We start from the raw sequence: 19,945 nt of genomic DNA, 5'->3' as shown, positions 1-19,945 counted from the left end.
TTCAAAAACCAGTGAAGTTAGGAATTTAGCAACAATATTTGAAAGTAGAGGGAAAAGGGTGTATAACCAGCCACTATATTGATTCTTAAGACGTTGCTATCGGGAGAGGAACGCCAATGTTGGTAAATAACAGATGTATTTTCTTTCGTTGTGAGCACTGTTGTTTAGTTTACGAGACCTTAACACAATTTTTAAGTATACGTTATTTAATTGTGCTATACGCTGCATTATTAATTTTAAATCGGATGCAACAGTTTTTTTATATAACTTTTATAAAAAGCTTGCACGTGAGGTAAAAGGGACCAACTGAACCTTTACCTTGGCATAGGTGTAAATCAATAAAAAATAGTAAACGAAAAAGTAAATTAAGTTAAAAAAAGCAAATTTACAAAATATAAATTTAATAAATAGTTATTCAAACTCTGCTGATGAATATTTCTGACAAAATACTAGATCAAGGTTATATATATAGTGTTATTTGTGCAAAAAATGTACCCATCATATTTATATTCTGCATTGGTTAAATAATCTAGGCATTATTTCGTAAATTCTCTTTAAAATTAAAAATAAGACATCAGATCTGTTTGCCCCTTGGCTATCCCATTTTACCCTATGGGGTAAAAAGGACCAAGGGACTAATTTTTGAAAAACAGCAAAAAAAACATTTCTACTGGAAGATGGAAGTTTTACTGAATAGCCAGATAGTTGTTTGTTTAACCCTTTCCACTCGAATGCCGCTGCCCCGGCTTTGTGATGTAATTGGTTTGGTCTTCACAATATAATTGCTCAATGTCAAATTGGACCTTTGTGCCTCGCCCTACCTTACTATTATTTTCGGAAAATTTTGGTTAAATCTTTAATAGCATGAAAAAAATCAAAATTGCAGCCAATTCGTCTAAGTTGAAAAATAATAAATGTTAAAAAGTATTTATTAATATTTTAATTAATATATAATTAATGATGATCGAAAATGGTAAACCAAATGATCGGAATGCACCAAAAATATTTGAAAAGAAAAGCGCAAATAAGTTATCTATTTTCAAGAGATTTGGCACAGTTCAAAGATTAATTAATTTATTGTAGATTAGTAATTTTGAAATAACAAATGTTTGGATTGTTGAATAATCCCAATAGTTTATATGATAAAAATAATTTGTGTCAATTAATTAAATAAATATTTTTTTATATTGCTGAATGTGTTCAGTGCCGACATTATTACATAATACTTATTAATATTGTACACTATAATTGGTTACTTAAGTAATTACTATAAGTCACTATTAATCTATACGGGTATATTGTATTTTGAATATTTGTGATTTTTATTTGTGCATCTGAACATTGTTTATTATTTATTTAATTAAACTGATATTCCTTATGTCATTTAATTATTTTGAACGCTCGACTACGATTTCGTTGAAATTATTATTGATTTTTAAATGTTGAACTATGCCATTTTTTATCAATATTGGCAGCATAATATTTTAATTATCATTTAATATTTACATGCAATAATATATACATGTATGCTATTTTATTCGATTTTATTATCTATGCGTGGTTTCATATATGTTCTTATACAAGGTTAAAATATTTTTTTACAACAATCGGAATTAATTTTATATCTGCTGTTTAGTTTTGCAGATTTTAATAAACTTAACTCAGGGATTGTAATGGATTGAAATTCAAAATCATGGTATTGAGTTATAAATGAATAAATTAAATTTTTCAATCGTGTTCCTTTATATATTTTATGTATTCCATTCCTGCTAATATTTAAAAAAAAAATTGGAACATATATAAAACATTTTGGCTTCAATATAATCAAACAATTGAATTAATCTTGTATGCATTATAAAATGGAAAGCATTATTAACTCAACAACTAAAATCTAGTCAAAATTTTTCCTTAAAATGATGTACTACAAAAAAGCTGAATATATTAGAGTTACTTTTGTTATTTTTGAAGTGAAACTTCTTAGGCAGAGTCAAATAAATTGTAGGAGTTATGTAGTGTAAAATAATTGATGATATACTTGTGAAGAAATACATAAAATCTTTACATACAAATAAGATTAATATTAATATAGTAATACTGTATTTTTTGCTTTAAAATTTTTTAGAATTAGTACCATATGCATAATCCAAAAATGTATTCAAAATAATGACTGAGACCCACATAACTTGTGGAAACAAAAATAATGACTAACAAGGAAGAACCTCATGTTTAGTCCTCTGGGATTTTGATGAGACTTTGCATGGTGATAGATTCGATAGTCAAACCAAACACCTTAAAATATTATAGGCCTATGAGAAGTGATTTAATTATGAAAACTAGTGGTGCATCGCATCGTGCCTTAATGCAAATTGCTGGAACATACCGTACCAAAAATTAAAATAAAAAAGATCGATTTTTGAGATATTTAAAATTTAAAAAAAAAGACCTTTTTGAAAAATTTGATTTTTTTTATACTTAGAAAATTTTTAGAACTTTGAATCGCGATACGTTAGCTGTGTAGAAACGAATTATTGAAGCGCGTGGACGCTGCGACGCAGTTAAACGGATAATCATAGAAAAGTAAATAAAATTCGTTCCTATTATTAAAAAATCTAGAAAATAAGTGTCTAGAAATTTGATGTGCATATGTCTAATGATCATTTTTGTCCGCCAAATGGCATTTTTTTCACTTTTATTATTGGATCTCCGAAACCGCTACACCTTCCTTCCCAAAAATTGCATTAGTTCTTCATTTTATCAAAGAAAATGTTTTTTAAATCATTCAAATCGGACACTCGATTCTTTTAAAAATTGAATTACCATTATCGGCACTTTTTGCCCCGTATCTTCCGAACGAAATAATTAAAAAAATATAAAAAATAAATTTAATTTTATTAAATTTATATCGTATAAACAACCAAAATTAAACTCGATCAGTTATCTGATCGTAAAAAGTAAGCACATAAACTGACTGAAGTCTATTTTTCAAAACTTTAATTAATTCTTATAATTAAATCGCTTCTCAAAAGCCTATAATATTTTAAGGTGTTCGATTTGACTGTCCACTCTATCATCATGCGAAGTTTCATCAAAATCTCAAAAAAGTAGATTTGAGGTTCTTCTTGTGAAACTAAGATAATTTATTGAAACAAATACTCTTCTCAAACTTAATTTTTTTTTTAATTTTTGAAAATACTTGTTCATTGCTTTTTATGCACAAGTAATCAATATATTATACATTGTAGATCTATGGATTATTTGAATTTATAATGCAGTAGTTCTGCTCTTATGAAGCTTCACTTTCGTTAGGTGATTTTTAAACATTTATTTGATTTCCATATTTCTTATAGAAAAAATATTGTGGTTGCAACAAATTATAAGAAAATTTCTATAACTCAAATATATATCCTCAAATAACTTATGGACTTACAAATTAAAATGATAGTTTGTGAAAGCAACAATTTAAAAAATAATATATTATATTTTATTATTCTCTTCCTCCAGACTTCAAAACTTTCACCATCGTATATTTTAGATTTCGTACGCTTCTTGGCAGTGTCTCTTAAATCTTCTTTTAATGTCTGATAATTTCTTTATAAAGATAATTTGGCATAATTATTTCTAGTATAATTTATACTAATTAAAAAGTCATCTGTTGCACAATTATTTTTGAACTTTTTATTATTGGCACCCGTAATATTTTATATATAACTGTAACAATTTTATTTTAACAATTTCTGCCATAACAAAAAGCATCTTTAATCGATTTCTTTGATTGGGATCGAAAAACAAATAGTAATGATACTCTTTTTACAAACAAGATTATTTGAATTGTTGTTATTATTAATCTTGTTCCAGTGCTAATAATTAGTTTAACAATTGTAATTTATTTGCATTTATATCACATTGTTTTCATAATTATAAATATCTTCCTTGATTTTTAATGACCCTTTGAGCTTATTCTTGTACCTTTCTTTTTAAACAACCAATGCCAAAAATTTCTAATTCGAATCATAATAGATTTTTATTATTAATCACTTCACATATTACTTTTTATTCCCATAATCATTTCACAAATACTTTTCTGTTTCAATATTTATATTACCTTTATTATTCCCTATAATATGATGCATTTGCCGTCCCTGTCCCTTCGTAGTGTGCCCCCTTGACGGCCGTCGGCCCCCGCAGACCCGCCTCTCTGCAGGGGCCCTGGACCGCCGGCTATCAGGCGGAAAAGCTGGGCGATGTGGTAATTGTAACGGGCCGAAGTTTCCACATAGGCAATTTTCCAGTTTTTCCTAATTAGGGTCACCGCATCGCGTAACTCCTAAAAGGAAAGAAAAATACTGATTTAGAAATAATTTTAGCAATTTTTTTCATTACTAGATGATCCGTTGGACGTTGTCCTGTACTCATGTCTGTTTTAATTTTTTTAATATAATATACTAATATTTACCGTTTACCTAAAAATAATAATTATTGTTTTTTAAATTACTCTTCACGCCAAAATGCATGTACATTTATAATATGAGCGATGTTAAATGGAGAACTGCTTTAAATAAAATGATGAGTCTCAATTCCCACACTATATTGGAAATTGAAGTCTTTTAAACGATATAACATAACCATAACCATAACATAACACTGGTACTTCATGTTGGAATAAATTAATTTAATTTTTTATTATTTAAGATATCCAAAATTGCATCTAAAACTTCTCCTAATCGATATCTTAAGGTTCAAATTGTATATATGTATTCATCTTTACTTCCCATATGTTGTTATAAAGTCAAATTTCCACGAATTTTAAAAATATTGTGGAAAGATTAGTAAAAGACGCAAAGAAATTATATATTAAAAATTTAATATCCGAATCTTGCGTTGGCGCCCCCTAAGGCGTGCGCTCGTATTTTTTGCATGCATTGCATTACCTTTGATTTCCTTCAGAAAATCAGGAACGGTCCTGATTAATACTTAATTTCATATTTTAAGTGAATTAAATTGTCATATCCTGTCCATATGTGTATCAATCTGCCATCATATACTGTATTTTATATTATTTTAATTTCTGGCACATCTCAGCTGCTTTTTGGCAATAATAATGTAGACATTTCATTTTTCTTATTAATAATCATAAATTTATTATACATATTCTAATATTATCTAGGTTCATAAGTAAATTGAAATTTTTGGCGGATGGTAGTTTTCATTTGTTGTCAATGCAAACAATGACATGTCATTTTTTGCAATTTTTTCCATTTGTTTCTACAATATTGCACTTACATCCTAGTACTTTATAATCACATACATCCTAGAAAATTTCCTTCAGAACAAACTTCAGAAAGATTTATCAAAATCCGAATAATCTTTTAGGAGGAGTATACAGTGAGTGCTTGTAATTTAGTATGAACTTTATATAATAGGTATAAAGCTCAAATTGATTCTACGTTTTAGTTAGAAAACGTTTGTATGAGAAAAAGAAAAGGGCTGTTTTTAGGGGTTTCCCGGCAATTATTCGATTTTTTTTCGGCGTAAGAACCGTCCTTGGACTTCAACGAACATTTTAAAAAACGAATTGGCCAAATTGGTCCAGGCGTTGTTGAGTTATGCGCTTGCCAACACATTTTGCGATTCATTTTTATATATAAGAAGATTATTTTATAAATCAATGCAAATAACGTTTAGCATTTAATTATGAAAAACAAAAATCGGTTAGAAATCAATGTTCTCAACAAATATCTTTCGAACATTTAACGATAAAGCTCATGGAATTTCAGACAAGATAAGACTCAGACCCAGCGACAACGATTCACTTGGGTGTCATCCCAACAGCCGAAATAGCTCAGTTGGGAGAGCGTTAGACTGAAGATCTAAAGGTCCCTGGTTCGATCCCTGGTTTCGGCATATAATTTTGATAGTTTTTTATTATAAAAAATTAACCAGGAATATAACATTTCTCTATGTGCCGATTTCTATAGCTAAGCTGTTAGTGCTTGTTGCCATTTTTTCGATTTTATTTGGCTATTATAATCAACCATATTTAATGATGGTTTTATTTACTTCAGCATATATTATAAAAAAAAATAAAAAATATAAATTCAAAGATGATTTCAATTAATATATTTGATTACCTACAATAAATTATAAATACAATGCTCTGCTTTTATATGTTTAGTATCTTTAGAGGGCTATCAAACTAAGTGAATATATTTCAACATTATGAATTAGCTGAATTTGAAATGTTATCTAGAAACTATTAAATATTGAAAACCAAAGAATTTAGAACGTTTTAATATTATTATTTTATACTAGTATGAGATATGCAAGAAATTGCTCGGCACGCAATTACAGTTGCAGTTTAGAAATTTGAAGATAGTAGTAGTTCCTAGATTATTATACTAATAGGTATTTATTTCTTTTTACTATATTACTATATATCCCTTATCTTCAATAACAGTACATTTGTAGGATATATTATTTGTTGTTGGATATGTTATTATGCATATGTTTTTTAAAATATGAACAGTTTATTGTCAGTTTTAAAAAAACTTTTCTTAAAATTTTTGCCATGTTATATATCATTATACTCCTGCTTATATAATTTCTCGTAGTATAAGTTATAGTAATCGCAAAAAAATTGAAAACGAAAATTTTTATATATCCTTATGTTTCAAGTCTTCTGAACTTGAAGTGAATGTATGTGTGTGTGTATGTATATTTGGATATAAATATTTGCCCACGATTTCGAGAGCACGGATCAACCGATTTGAATGATTCAAAAAAACTTTCGATTCTTATTGATGTGGCGGATGCTGGTCAGATTTTTGGCAAAGAGGTGTCTAGTCTTTTCAAAAATACTGGGAAAAAAGTGCAAAAACGACAATTCAGGTTTAGTACGAAGCAACTGATTGGAATGATTGAAAAACTTTTCACTTGCATTGACGGTATAAAGAATTAATTAAATTTTTGAAGATTGAACAAAAAATGTTTTAAAAAATGCCATTTGGCGGTCAAAAATTGTCGTTAGACATAAGCATATCAAATTATCAGATATTTTATTGAGATCTTAATAATTAGTAAACATGTTAATATTTTCGTGGGTTCCGTACTAAGATTTATAATATTTAATCGTTAAACTGCGACGCTGCGCTTACGCGCTTCTTTCTTCTCTGAAAAGACTACGCAGCGCGATTGCTTTGAAAAAATTAAAGATTTTCAAAAAATATTTAATTTTCAAAAATTTTAATAAGAAATTTGAAGCTTTTAAATATTTATATTACGGTATGGGAAGTTATAGTACAGTCATTATAGTAGGTTCACATCGGAATGCGAGATACCCAGCAGTAAGTTTCTAAATACTTGTATATTGACACCCTACAGTTGTCTCAAAACCTACATATGATATTGACACCCTACCATATGTAGTTTTGGGACAACTTTTAGGGTGTCAATATACAAGTATTTACAGACTGACAGCTGGGTATCTTGAATTCCGAGATTTTTACCTAATTTAAGCTTAAATGACTGGACTATACAGCAATTTGCCTTCAGGCATGATGCCATGCACCACTAGCTTGTCTTATGTCTAAGTGATCAATTTGTTGATTTCACACTTATTTTTAAGAATGTTTATCTTATATATAAAAATGCAGCTCTCGATCAAATGATTCAGTAAAACTCGAAAACGGCTAAACCGATTTGGCCAGTGTTCGTCTTGAAAAATTCGTGCCAATTCAGAGATGATCGGAAAGGTGAGATATTATTTCAAAATCGCGTAGAAACTTTACATTTTTAGTTTGAAATGTTTTGTAGAAGCGTAATTTAAATAAAACAATGGACGGTGGCTAATACGTGAAATGTCAAACGCTTTTGACAGATGATGTTCAATTACGTTTAATAGGATGTTCTACGTGAATATTAGGGGGCGTCCATTAATCACGTGAGCGAGTTTTTAAGGATTTTTCGACTCCCCCTCCCCCTTGGTGATATTTGGTGATATTCAAAATTACCCCTCCTCCCCCACCAAACATCACGTGTATTTTTAGTTACGTGAAAAAACTGTAAAATTTTTTTAAATGTTTGAACTTTTTTGAAAAAAATAGTTAGAAAATAAATACACGTGATATCTTACTATACCCCTCTCATTTATATACACAAACGTTAGTAATCGGGCCGCAAGTGTTACTAGAGACTCAAAATATCAACTTTTTTGAAATGTTAATATGAAAATGCACTTTTTGCATATTTTACTCAAACACGGTGCTCTGAAAGATCTCACTCACTCTTTGGTATTTATAAAACATTTTCTAGGTTATATTATTTTTTATTTATGTTCTTTAAATTCAGAACCTAAATATGGTATCGATCAAATGGACATTTTGTCGAATAACATTTTCCCAGAATTTATCGAAGAATAGATAGTAATATATAACGGTCCGGGGATAAAAAGGTCCAGCACCAATGTGTCAAAAATCAGTAAAGTTAAGCATTGTTTAACAACAATATTTGAAAGTAGAGGAAAAAAGATGTATAACCAGCTATAACCTTGATTTGACAACGGTAATCTTTGAAATGGGGAAGATAAACGGTGATCTTTGAAAATTCATAATAAAAGTATTTTCTTCCGTTGGTAGTATTTTAGCATTAGCTAAAAATGTAATTATTTTGTAAAATACCTTTAAAATTATAATAAGGCTTTAAATTTTTTGCCACCTGCCCGTTACATGTTACCCCGCATATAGGATAAATAGGTCTAGATAACAAATTTTTGGAAGATATCAAAAAAGCACATTTCTACAATGATGAAGTAGAAGTCAGTTTACTGAACATAGTCAGATAATTGTTCGTTTGATATGTCTTATTTGTTGTGATATAATTATTATGGTTTTCACAATATAGTTTATATTTGCTCAAAGTCAAATTGGACCTTTGTGTCTCGCCCTGCTCTACATATATACTTTTTATTAAATTCACTTTAATTTGAATGTAACTTGAAACTTTTCAAAAAGCAGGTCAAAGAAGAAATACTTAATTCATTTTTTATCTCTGCCCCGCAAAAATTTGAAAATTTTTATAAGCTTAGTAGTATTATTTACACTTATACACAAAATCCAGAATCCAAAAAGAATCTGAAAAACTTGAAACGTAATTAATAAGCCGAAAGACCAAAAAAGACTCGGAATGGATTATACGATGTATTAGAGAAAGTGTATAAAACTTGCAGTTTGATTGTATTGATAAAATATAGACAATCTAATGGGGTTTATTGTTTTTATAATACCTAATTGTATACAGCATTCAAACAACACATCCTTATGCACTTAAAGTTTTAATATTTTATATTCTCTAGAAATGGTTTAGAATATACCTTATTTAGCAAAACAACGTTTGCCGGGTCAGCTAGTAACATATAAATATGACGAGAAAAACCATATGATGAGAAGAACGACATATAGAGACACAGGGATATGAATTATTATTTATTAAAAGAACTTGTCTATAGATGAACATATATAAATAGATTGCAAACACAGCCTCTTTGACATTATCTCAATTTTAATTGTTTTCGCAATTCTTTAGAGGTGCCACCAATTGTTAAACCCTTGGTTTATTACTACATAATCTTATATATAAAATTCTTCTTTACGGGTATATGATTTGATACTTCTCCTAAACGATTATTCGGATTTTCATAATTCTTTTTAGAGTTTGTCAAAGCAAATTTTTAAGATTTAATGAACGATAAAACTATAGTGATATTGTAGAAATGAATCGCAAAAATTACAAAAAACACTTATCATTGAAAACATTTGTACTGCCATCTGCTAGAAATGTCAATTCACTTCAAATTTGAATTTTGCTGAAATTATGAGCCTAGATAATATTAGAACATAATATACAAGAAAAATTTAATGTCCAAAATATTATTGCCGAAAAGCAGCTGAGATGTGTTAGAAATTAAAATAATATAAGATGCAGTCAACAGTATGTTTGGCAGATGAAATTATATAATTCAGTTTAATAAATAACGCAATGAGATCAAAATTGCATCTACATTATTTTTTTAAACTTATGCATGTCGCATTTTGGTTTACTTTACTAAATTATTTAACAATACAAAAAAATATATCTCCCTATTGAAAAGTGATTTAGAATTTTGTTTCGTGTGTCAAAAATTCATTTGTTTGGCATTGGATATGGAATATTTAGCGAGTTGATCTTAGATTGAAGAGTGCTCATATGAACTGGATTTTACAAATTAATTCACCTAAGGTTTGAACCTAATGTTTATTCAATTAATAGTGAGAAAAATGTACTTTAGGAATTATAATTGCCAAAAAGCAACTAATATATGGTACGAAATTATGAAAATTTTAAACAAAATTAATGAAGCAGTTATGTTATGTGGTAAAATCAAGTGTGATATTGTTCTTTTACCACAGATATTAAATTATTTTTTTCTGAATTTATTATAATGCTTATGCTAAGACCATGAATGAATCACAAAGGCAGGACATCAAATAGGATATTAAAAAGTATAATATAGGATATTAAAAAAATTAGAATTTTGGAATTGTAGACGTGAGTACAGGACAACGTCCGTCGGGTCATGTAGTATTTATGTAAATATTTAATATAAAGATGATAACTTGATTATTTTGAATAAAATAAATGAGAACATACGCGTATAAAATATAATTTTAACTAAAACACAAATATGTTTTTACAAAAATATAAAATAAAAAAATTGAACATTTTAAGTACGTGTATTATAATAAGTGGAACAGTTTTTTAAAAAGAGAAGAACATGTATTGATATTGATTCCACGCTTTTTTGTATCAGGATGTCCATTAATATTTTAATATGATTCAGAGATTGACGGACCTATGAGTTTATTATAAAGAAACTAATACAATTATTTGTTTATCAATCCATTAAAATTTAAAATAATAAGCTACAATTTTAGGACATACAAACACCTGTTTGTGCAATATAATTAATATAATTACAGAAATGTTTTCAAATGTGTTTGAGAATATTCTCTTGGAAATCGCAATGTTTAGATTCGATCGAAAGCGGTAAATTTATTTTCGAAATAAACAGTTGAAAATTTTATCTAAATATCTAAATCTCAATTTCGGTTGATTATGTCAATTGTTACATCTATCAGGAAGTTCATACAACTTGCCTTAAGGCTAAATGCCACCTTCAACTTGTTTGTTTATCAATTACCTGAGGTCCTTCTCCTTCGGCATGTTTCACCAGCAAATCCGTCTTATTTCCGACTACCAAAACCCCATATTCCCTTTCATCTCTCCTCCTCAATTCCATCAGCTGGGCATACAATTCCCTGACTTTGTTGAAAGTTCTTCGTACATCGGATACATCAAATATTAAAACGTAGATGTCAGCTGTGCTCAACACTCCGCAGCGGACCGTCTGCCATTCGTCGAGCGTGTCCCTTGGAAATCGGTTCAGAGGCGGAAGATCACTAACTATCAGTTCTATGGGCCTTCCGTCCAGGGACACCCAGCATCTGTGGGTGCGCCGGGTCACAGTGGGCACGTGTTTGGCACTGTGGCGGTGCTCGAAAAATTGCTAAAAGAGAAGAGAATTGTATTATAGGGTAGAGTGGGGTTTAAAGGTCCGTGGGTAAAGAGGTCCACCACCGATACCAGAATAATATAATAATTATTTGTAACGCAAAAGTATAATACTTAAAGGTAGATAAGGGGCGTCCATTAATCACGTGATCGATTTTTAAGAGTTTTTTGACCCTTCCTCCCCCTTGGTGATAGGTGGTGATATTCCAAATTAAACCACCCTCCCTCATCAAACATTACGTGTATTTTTAAATTACGAGAAAAAATTGTAACATCTTTGAATTTTTTTTGAAAATATTTAAATTTTTTTAAATTCATTTAAAAAATAAATCACATGATATTTTACTATACGCCTCCCACACCCAAGTGATATTTTGTGATTTTTTGTCAACTCCCCCTCCTCCTAAATTAGGTATCAATCCACTTATGTAATATTCATTTATATGAATGGGGCTTAATGGTCCGCGGGTAAAAAGGTCCACAACCGATATCTCAAAAACTAGCAAAGTCAGAAATTTTCTAATAACAATATTTGAAAGTAGAAGTCAAAATATGTATAACCAGCATACGATCTCTTTGATTATTACGAACTTGCTATCAGGAAATAAAAGGCAAAGCTCGAAAATACATAACAAAAGTATTTTCTTTTATTGTTAGTTTTTTTGGTTGTGAGCACTGTTATTTAGTTTATGGGACCCTAATATAATTTCTGAGTATACCTGTAATAAAACGAATAAATAATAAATTCATAAAAATTATAGTAAGGACTCTTAAACTAAACCACATTGATCACTACCACAAAAACTAAGAACGCAAGAAAATACTTTTGGTTGTGAGCGCTATTGTTTAGTTTTATGAGATGTATTATCATTCTTAAGTTAAATTGAACAGTTTTTTTATGTAACCTCTATAAAAGCTTATATCTGAGTGGGGTAAAAAGGTTCAACTAAATCTTTACACTGGTGAAGATGTAAACAATAAGAAAATAGTAAATAAAAAATCTAATTAAGTTAAAAAATTGATTTTTTAAGACAAATTAAATAAATAGTTATTTCAACTCTGCTGATGAATATTTCTAACGGAATACCAGATCAAGGTTATATACAGTGATATCTTTGTATAAAATGTGCTCAGGAATTTTATATTTTGCCTTAGTTGAATATTATAGCTATTATTTCGTAAAATCCATTTAAATTAAAAATAAGACATTAGATCTGTTTGCCTCTTGGTTATCCCGTTTTACCACGCCTATAGTGTAAAAGGGGCCAGGTAACAAATTTCTACAATGATGAACTGGCTAGGAGTTTATCTGAACATAGTCAGATATTTGTTTGTTTAATATGTAGTTTTAAAATTACTCAAAGTCAAAATAGACCAATGTAATAAATTCATACGTTTCGGTCTTACAATTAGTGAAAAAAACTAAACGATTTTATAAATCTAACGTTTCAGGACCAATTCTCCTATGAAATAGAAATGTCCTGTTACGTACTGTCAAAACAACCTCCAAATGGCTCAAATATCAAATAACGAATTTATCATAAGTGTGAAATTATCATTTCATCATATAACTTTCTGATATCTCTTTGATAAGACATACGTTAAGTCTAACTAAAGTTAATATTGCATTATGACGTTCGTGCCTTTTGAAGGTTAGGTTTCATGTGCAAAACGCCTAATCGCACAGCAAATACATAGACCTAGTTTTTGTCTGTTCGTGACTACCATTCTTTCTTATCAATTTAATCTACGTGGTCTGTTCAAAAAGTACCCGGAATTTTCGTTTTTTCAAAAAAATATTTATTTATTCGTCTACATTAATGTGGTCTCCTTCAAAGTAGTCCCCCCCAGATATAATACACTTATGCCAGCGTTTTTTCCAATTTTCGAAGCACCCTTGATATTCACTTTTTGATATGTCCTTGAGCACTCTCAGCGATTTTCTTCAATCGAGGAAAACCGCCGTCCTTTCATGGGTCTCTTCAACTTTGGGAATAGGAAAAAGTCACACGGAGCCATATCTGGTGAATTTTTGCACTTTGCAACACTTTATTCATTTTTTACGCAAAATTTAATACAAATTCTTTGACTTTTCAATTCTTCCATTGTAAAAATCGCCGAGCTCAGAAAAACAAGTCGAACCTTAGCGACTACCACAGACAAAGTAAACAGTGAATATAGCTGAAAATTTCATCATACTTTAGGGGCATGTATACCAACACAATAAAAAAAAAATTTTGACAATCAGACACTCCAGACCCGCGAAATTTAATTATTAGTAATTCCGGGTACTTTTTGAACAGACCACGTATAATGAGATCTTAAAATTTGATAACTTGCAGATTAATAATACAGCAATAATTAACTCAATTAATAATTAACCCAAGTAATAATTAACTCAAATATTGAACTCAAATAGTGAGATAGTAGTTAAAGAGAAATAAAACTAATTTAATTTAATACAACCAGTAAATAATTAATATATAATTAATAATTAATATATAATAAAATATATAATTAGTTTAAAATATAAGTATTAATAATATATAGTTAGTTTTTACAATATTTTTATATATAGATAGTTTTTTACCTCAGCAATGCTGGTTTTGCCTACGGCGGGGGCGCCCAAAAGCGCGGCGCGGACCGGCGGGGCCCCCCCGATGCTTAGCGGGCCCCCTTCCACCACACCGCCCTTATCTCACACTGTACTTTCGTACCGATGATCACTAATAGAATAAAAATAATTAATCACAATATAATAATTCTACAACTATTAAGTATTATAAAATAATATTAAAAAATCATTATATTTACAACGAAATATTCTAAAGATACATAATAATATTTGTTATTATAATAATTATAATTGATTAGACTAATCAATAATTAGTTTCTTAGACATGTGAATAAATTGAAGAGTGAATATAATAAATATGGTTATAAGTGTTATGTTTCAAATTAGAAATATTAATAATCAGTTTGAAGCAAAGTTTTCTGCAGGCTTTAATTGCTTAATTTATAATGTTAATTATTGATTTAATTAATCATGATTATCATTATTATTATGGTTATCAATTATAATTATTATGTACTATACATTAGTAAATATATAGTATATGTGATTGGATTGGATGCAGAATGAACTATGAATTGTTCTGCTTCAAATTTGAAACAAACGCAATTTGGTTAAAAAATTATCTCAATCTTTTCAATTGTTAAACTAAGAAGAGTTTTTCTTAGATATCGCTCTCAAATATTTTCAATTTAGCTTATAGGAATCCTTAGAGATAAAAAAAAAATCATTGAGAAAGATTTTGCAATCTGTTTACTATATTGAAATTTATGTCGAAACAATATATTTGCAACTATTTTGAAATTGGTTTTCTTGTACTTTACGATAGATTCTGAAGGAATTTCATATTCATAATTTGATTGTCTTTCCTTCCGTCCATGTCTCACGTGCATCTGACATCTAAATTAAACGTCTCAACAGACTAATCTTATATAATATATAAAATTCTTCCGTACGGATATATGAATTCAAACTCCTCCTACACGGTTACTCGCATTTTGATAAATCTTTTCGGAGTTTGTTGAGGGAAATTTTTGAGATGTCAATGATTATAAAAATATAGTAAAGGGTGGGAATTGAGACTGGAAATTTTATTTAAAGCAGCTGTACATTCGACATCATTTATATTATCTTATTATATCTATATACAAATCAGCCCTGAAATGCATACAACTTTTACTGTGGCTACTTTCATTTCGAGAACGTCGAGAAAACATGAAATAAGAAAATCTGATTTTCCGGCCTTCTAGAAGTTGATAAATTAGTTTTCACCATTTCTTCCTAAGAATTTGACTTAACCTCGCGCCGCGGCGTACGGCATCACTTGCCTTTATCGGTTGGATCACAATTTCACTTTGGCTAAAAAATATATTATTTAAGTATTGTAATTTATTCTTCGGAATAATAATTTTTGAGACCCCATAGCCTTTCCGGGCAGGGGCAATAATTGAAACAAATATCATATATATATATATATATATATATATATATATATATATATATATATATATATAGTATGTGATTACATACTTTATGCCAAAATGGTATCGAGTGCTTGTTGAAAACAGTATATCTAATAATTCCCAAATGTTTATAATATAAATAACATCAATTTAAATGTTTATAAAATCAAACAAAACTGAAAATCGGTTCAATAGTATTATTAACGAATATTTTTGATATGTATCTTTTTCTTCTTGTATCTTTTGCTATGTAAATGTTCTTAAAACTTTAATAGTCTTCCGAAATTATGCAAATATGTATATTGTTTTGGTTTATTAAAATATTCAAGATTTATTGCTATAATTCCTTTTTAAACCTAAACTTTTACATATTTTGAGGTTTAACATTTAATACTGTTAGTATTTTTTCAATGGACAGAAATTCTGGACTATTGAGTGTTCTACGAGTTGTTTTGTTATTGTGATGTAAATTATTAAAACAAGACTTTATTAGAAAACAACCCAATGGTTGTCCATACTTTTTGTGATGAGATTATTATTAGACACATTTTCAATAGTGCAGCTAAAAGATTCGGATTTTTTGTTCGACGTTGAAGTATATTACTCAGATTTTTGCAGCTAAATTATTATAAATAAAAAACTATGAACAACCTAAGGCGGTATTCTAGTGCAGATGCATGAATTAGGCCATTTATAAACTAAAAATCAGTAGATTTATATATTTTTAAGTAAAAGCGAATATCACATCTAGTAACATAAGACAATTTTGACCAAAATACAATAGAAAATAAAGGATAGACAGACTACATAATACAGGATAAAAATGAAAAATCCTGGAGGAAATTGAACCTGATACCTGTGGTTGCAAGGCCAAAGCTTTTATCACTTAGCATGAATAAGCCCAAATGAGAATATATTTTGAAGGTTTTCATGATAAAATCACAAAGAAAAATACTCACAGAAGAGAAAAAATCACTGTAGAGAAAAATCTTTAGTGAATTTTGTGACTTTCAAAGCAGATGCGGGCAACCTGAAGTGTTCGAGTCGTAGGAAGATTATTATAATGTTTTGGAAATTGCAAATTGTAAAATAAATAATTAAATGGAGATAATATTCCCACAAACCACATTTCTTCAAGATGTGCTTATGTTTAATAATGATAATTATGAAGAGTTTAGACTCAAGACCAGTTGACCTTAAGTCATTTCCAAACAAAATTTTTGTGTGGCTTATACGATTGCCTTTAACATAGTAGTGCCCGATGAAATTACTTTCAACTTAACATATTTCTGAAGAAAAAATAAATAAATCTATCATTCTCTATTATTGAATATAACTCTATTATTATACTTACATGAAGTAACGTTATCCTATCGATAAGCAACCAGATAATTTAGTAAAGTTGAATTTTCCACAATCCCAAACTAATCCAATTTTTGACTCACTCATAACAACACCGTTTGGTTTACATTGCTCAACAAATCACATTTTTTTAAATATTTATCAGCAAATAATATTTTTATGAAATTTCAAGCAAAACGATCCACTTTTGGAAAACATTTTGCCAAATAGTAATATAAATAATTCAATAAAAATAATTCAAGAAGATTTTTTTTTAGATTTGAGAACTATTGGGGGATAATTGATTTAATATATTATAATCACAGATGGAGTTTGAATGATTTCAATCAATATTATGAATAATGCATTTTATGCATTTTGGATTTAGAATGATCAACAGATCATATAAAACGAAGTTGTTAAAATAATTTATTCATGCAGTTTTATATTAATAAAAAATATTTTACAGACGTCTAATTATAGTTGAACATTAAATTTCAAGATTGCACATATTTCAAATTCAGTATAAATATTTAGCTGAGAGCTTGTTTGAGCATAAGTTCACATTATTTATTGTATAATCGATAGGTTTAAATATTTAATTTGCGGTATTAATTTAGCCATCAAAATATAACCATCCTTACAATTTGCCACAAAAATAAATAACCATAATGTTACTATGACTTATTCCACCACAATTGAGCACTTGTTCAATTCGAAATTCCACCATTTTATCAATCACTTTAATTCAATAATTGTTACATAATACAACAAACAACTTAATACTATTAGGATGAGCACTAAATAAAAAGCTTTTCTTCAATTTTCCTTATCTAACAGCTACTCATCTGTCAAAAGGTGAGCGACGCGCCGCCATGTGAAAATTTTGCATTAAAATATCGATCGTCGGGAAAATAATAGCGAAGGAAACTCGAAAATGACTAATGGAGTTAGTAAAAGTTTTAGTAGGCTCATATAAGATAGGTGCATATATATTTAGGCACTTAAGTACAGACTTACATCTTATACACATACACACACATATGTATGTATATATATATATACATTAAATATATAGATGGTAGAGTCTTGGATTTGTAAATATTTTGTAGAGCTTCGAACAAATAATCCATAAAGTAATAAAAAACAAAGAAAGTTTTTTTAAAAAACCATTTCTTTATTTATTTATTGTCGACGTTTTGGAACTAGGTACGTTCCATCTTCTGGACATCTGTCAAGAAACATGATCTTGATAAAGAATATATTTAAGAATAGTAGAAGCAGGTGTACTTTTTATATAAAATGAATAAAATTATGGAAGTAATAACATTTCAGAAGTATGACAATTGACAATTGACTACAAAATATTTGTATATATGTATATATATATATATATATATATATATATATAAACTTTGATTTTTTGTTTCACGTTGAAGTAGTATGCTATTAAGATTTTTGCAGCTAAATTATTATAGATAAAAAACGATAAACAATTTAAGGGGGTATTCTAGGATATATGCATGAATTTTAGGTCGTTTTTGAATTATCGAAAAAAGGCAATACATTTTTATACTATCATCTTTTTTATAATTTTTCATCGACGTTACAAGAGTACAAAAACAAATAAAACAATTAAAGTTAATAATTTTATAAACTAGCAGTGGTTGATGTGGATAGTTTCAGAAAGTTGATACGTGACGTAAAAAAGTGAAATCGAAATGAAGAAAAAATTGATTATTAATTTAGAATGATATCTCAATGGTATATACTAGGATTAAATTCTCTGACAAATTTCTATCGTACACATATTCCTAAATAGTTAAACTTTGAAAAAATGGAAAAGAAAAAAATTGTAATTTTTTTACTTCCCGTAGGGTAAGTTATTGTAATCGTTCAAAAATCGAAATTGAAAGTTGGGCATTTCTTTACGTTTTGAAGGTTTCTGAACATTTTGGCTTATATACTTCAAATAAATAATTTTAACTTTGCTATTCAGTTTATATAGTTCTTATAAATATTAGACAATGTTCTTCATTCTAAATTCCATTGATTAAATTTTGTTTATTTACTTTTCTGTAAAGATACATAAGTTATAGTATTTATAATATTCCATTTAAAAACATTTAATATTCCTCGAACATTTCGATACGGTACGAGAAGTTCCAGCAATTTGCCTTAAGGCACGATGCCATACACCACTAGTTTATAATTTATTCATCAACGTTACAAGAGTACAAAAAAAAATTAAAACAGAAAAAAGTTCATAATTTAAAAAAAAAGTTCAAAATTATCAGTGTGTTGAAGTGGGGGGTCTGGCGAAATGAGGAGGGTCTCAAAAAGTTGATATGTGACCATGCCCACGATTGCAACCTAAATCGAAATTAGAAAAGAAAGTATTAATCTAGAATGATGTATTAATAGTATATACTAGGATTGATTTCAAAAATATTTTTTGACAAACTGTTTGAAACTGTTTCTCGATTTTTTTTTAAATAGTAAAAACTAAAATTTGGAGGTGTATCTAGCACATATCTATAAGGAAAATTCTCCGGAAATTTCAAGTAAAACTCGAGAAATCGTGGACATCGTATTGAAAAAGACAGTTTTGAGAAAAACGTTCAGAGTTTCTCAAATAGAAGGAAACAGAAGTTATCATGGTCAAACTGCTGCATCTCCAAAAATCCTCTCGTACACGTATTCTTAAATAGTTAAACTTCAAAACTGTGGAAAAAGAAAAAAAATCAATATTTTTTTCTATCAATTTACTAATAATGAACTTTTTCTCATCACTTGTCCAGCAAAACCATTTGAAAAATGGTCAATCATGGCCATTTAAAAAATAATTAGCATGTAGTAAATATTTAAACAATTAGGAAGTAAATGAAAATTGGAACACCAAGATAAAAATGATTTTTATTTTTTAAGATATTTCGCAAAGATAAGGATAAGTCATTTATACCACGAT

At 28.7% G+C, this 19,945-nt stretch overlaps 1 protein-coding gene and 1 non-coding gene across 2 annotated transcripts; one reads left to right on the top strand and one right to left on the bottom strand.

The window, feature by feature from the left end:
- Positions 1–4,114: 4,114 nt before the first annotated feature.
- On the bottom strand, positions 4,115–15,066 carry LOC113383465 (ras-like protein family member 10B). Its single transcript, XM_026621729.1, has 3 exons — positions 14,998–15,066; positions 11,231–11,596; positions 4,115–4,324 (listed from the first exon to the last, which is right to left on the bottom strand). The coding sequence occupies exons 1-3, from the start codon at positions 15,064–15,066 to the stop codon at positions 4,115–4,117; spliced, it is 645 nt and encodes a 214-aa protein (XP_026477514.1).
- Trnaf-gaa lies at positions 5,829–5,901 on the top strand. The gene has a single exon. It is a non-coding gene; the product is annotated as a tRNA-Phe (tRNA).
- Positions 15,067–19,945: the final 4,879 nt, after the last annotated feature.

This window comes from Ctenocephalides felis, unplaced genomic scaffold (assembly GCF_003426905.1).
Source record: "Ctenocephalides felis isolate EL2017-DRISC unplaced genomic scaffold, ASM342690v1 CF-g0.4_SCAFFOLD_03570, whole genome shotgun sequence".
Lineage (NCBI taxonomy): Eukaryota > Metazoa > Arthropoda > Insecta > Siphonaptera > Pulicidae > Ctenocephalides > Ctenocephalides felis.
The sequence above is the reverse complement of the archived record's forward strand: the minus strand, read 5'-3'. Positions and strand labels throughout refer to the sequence as shown.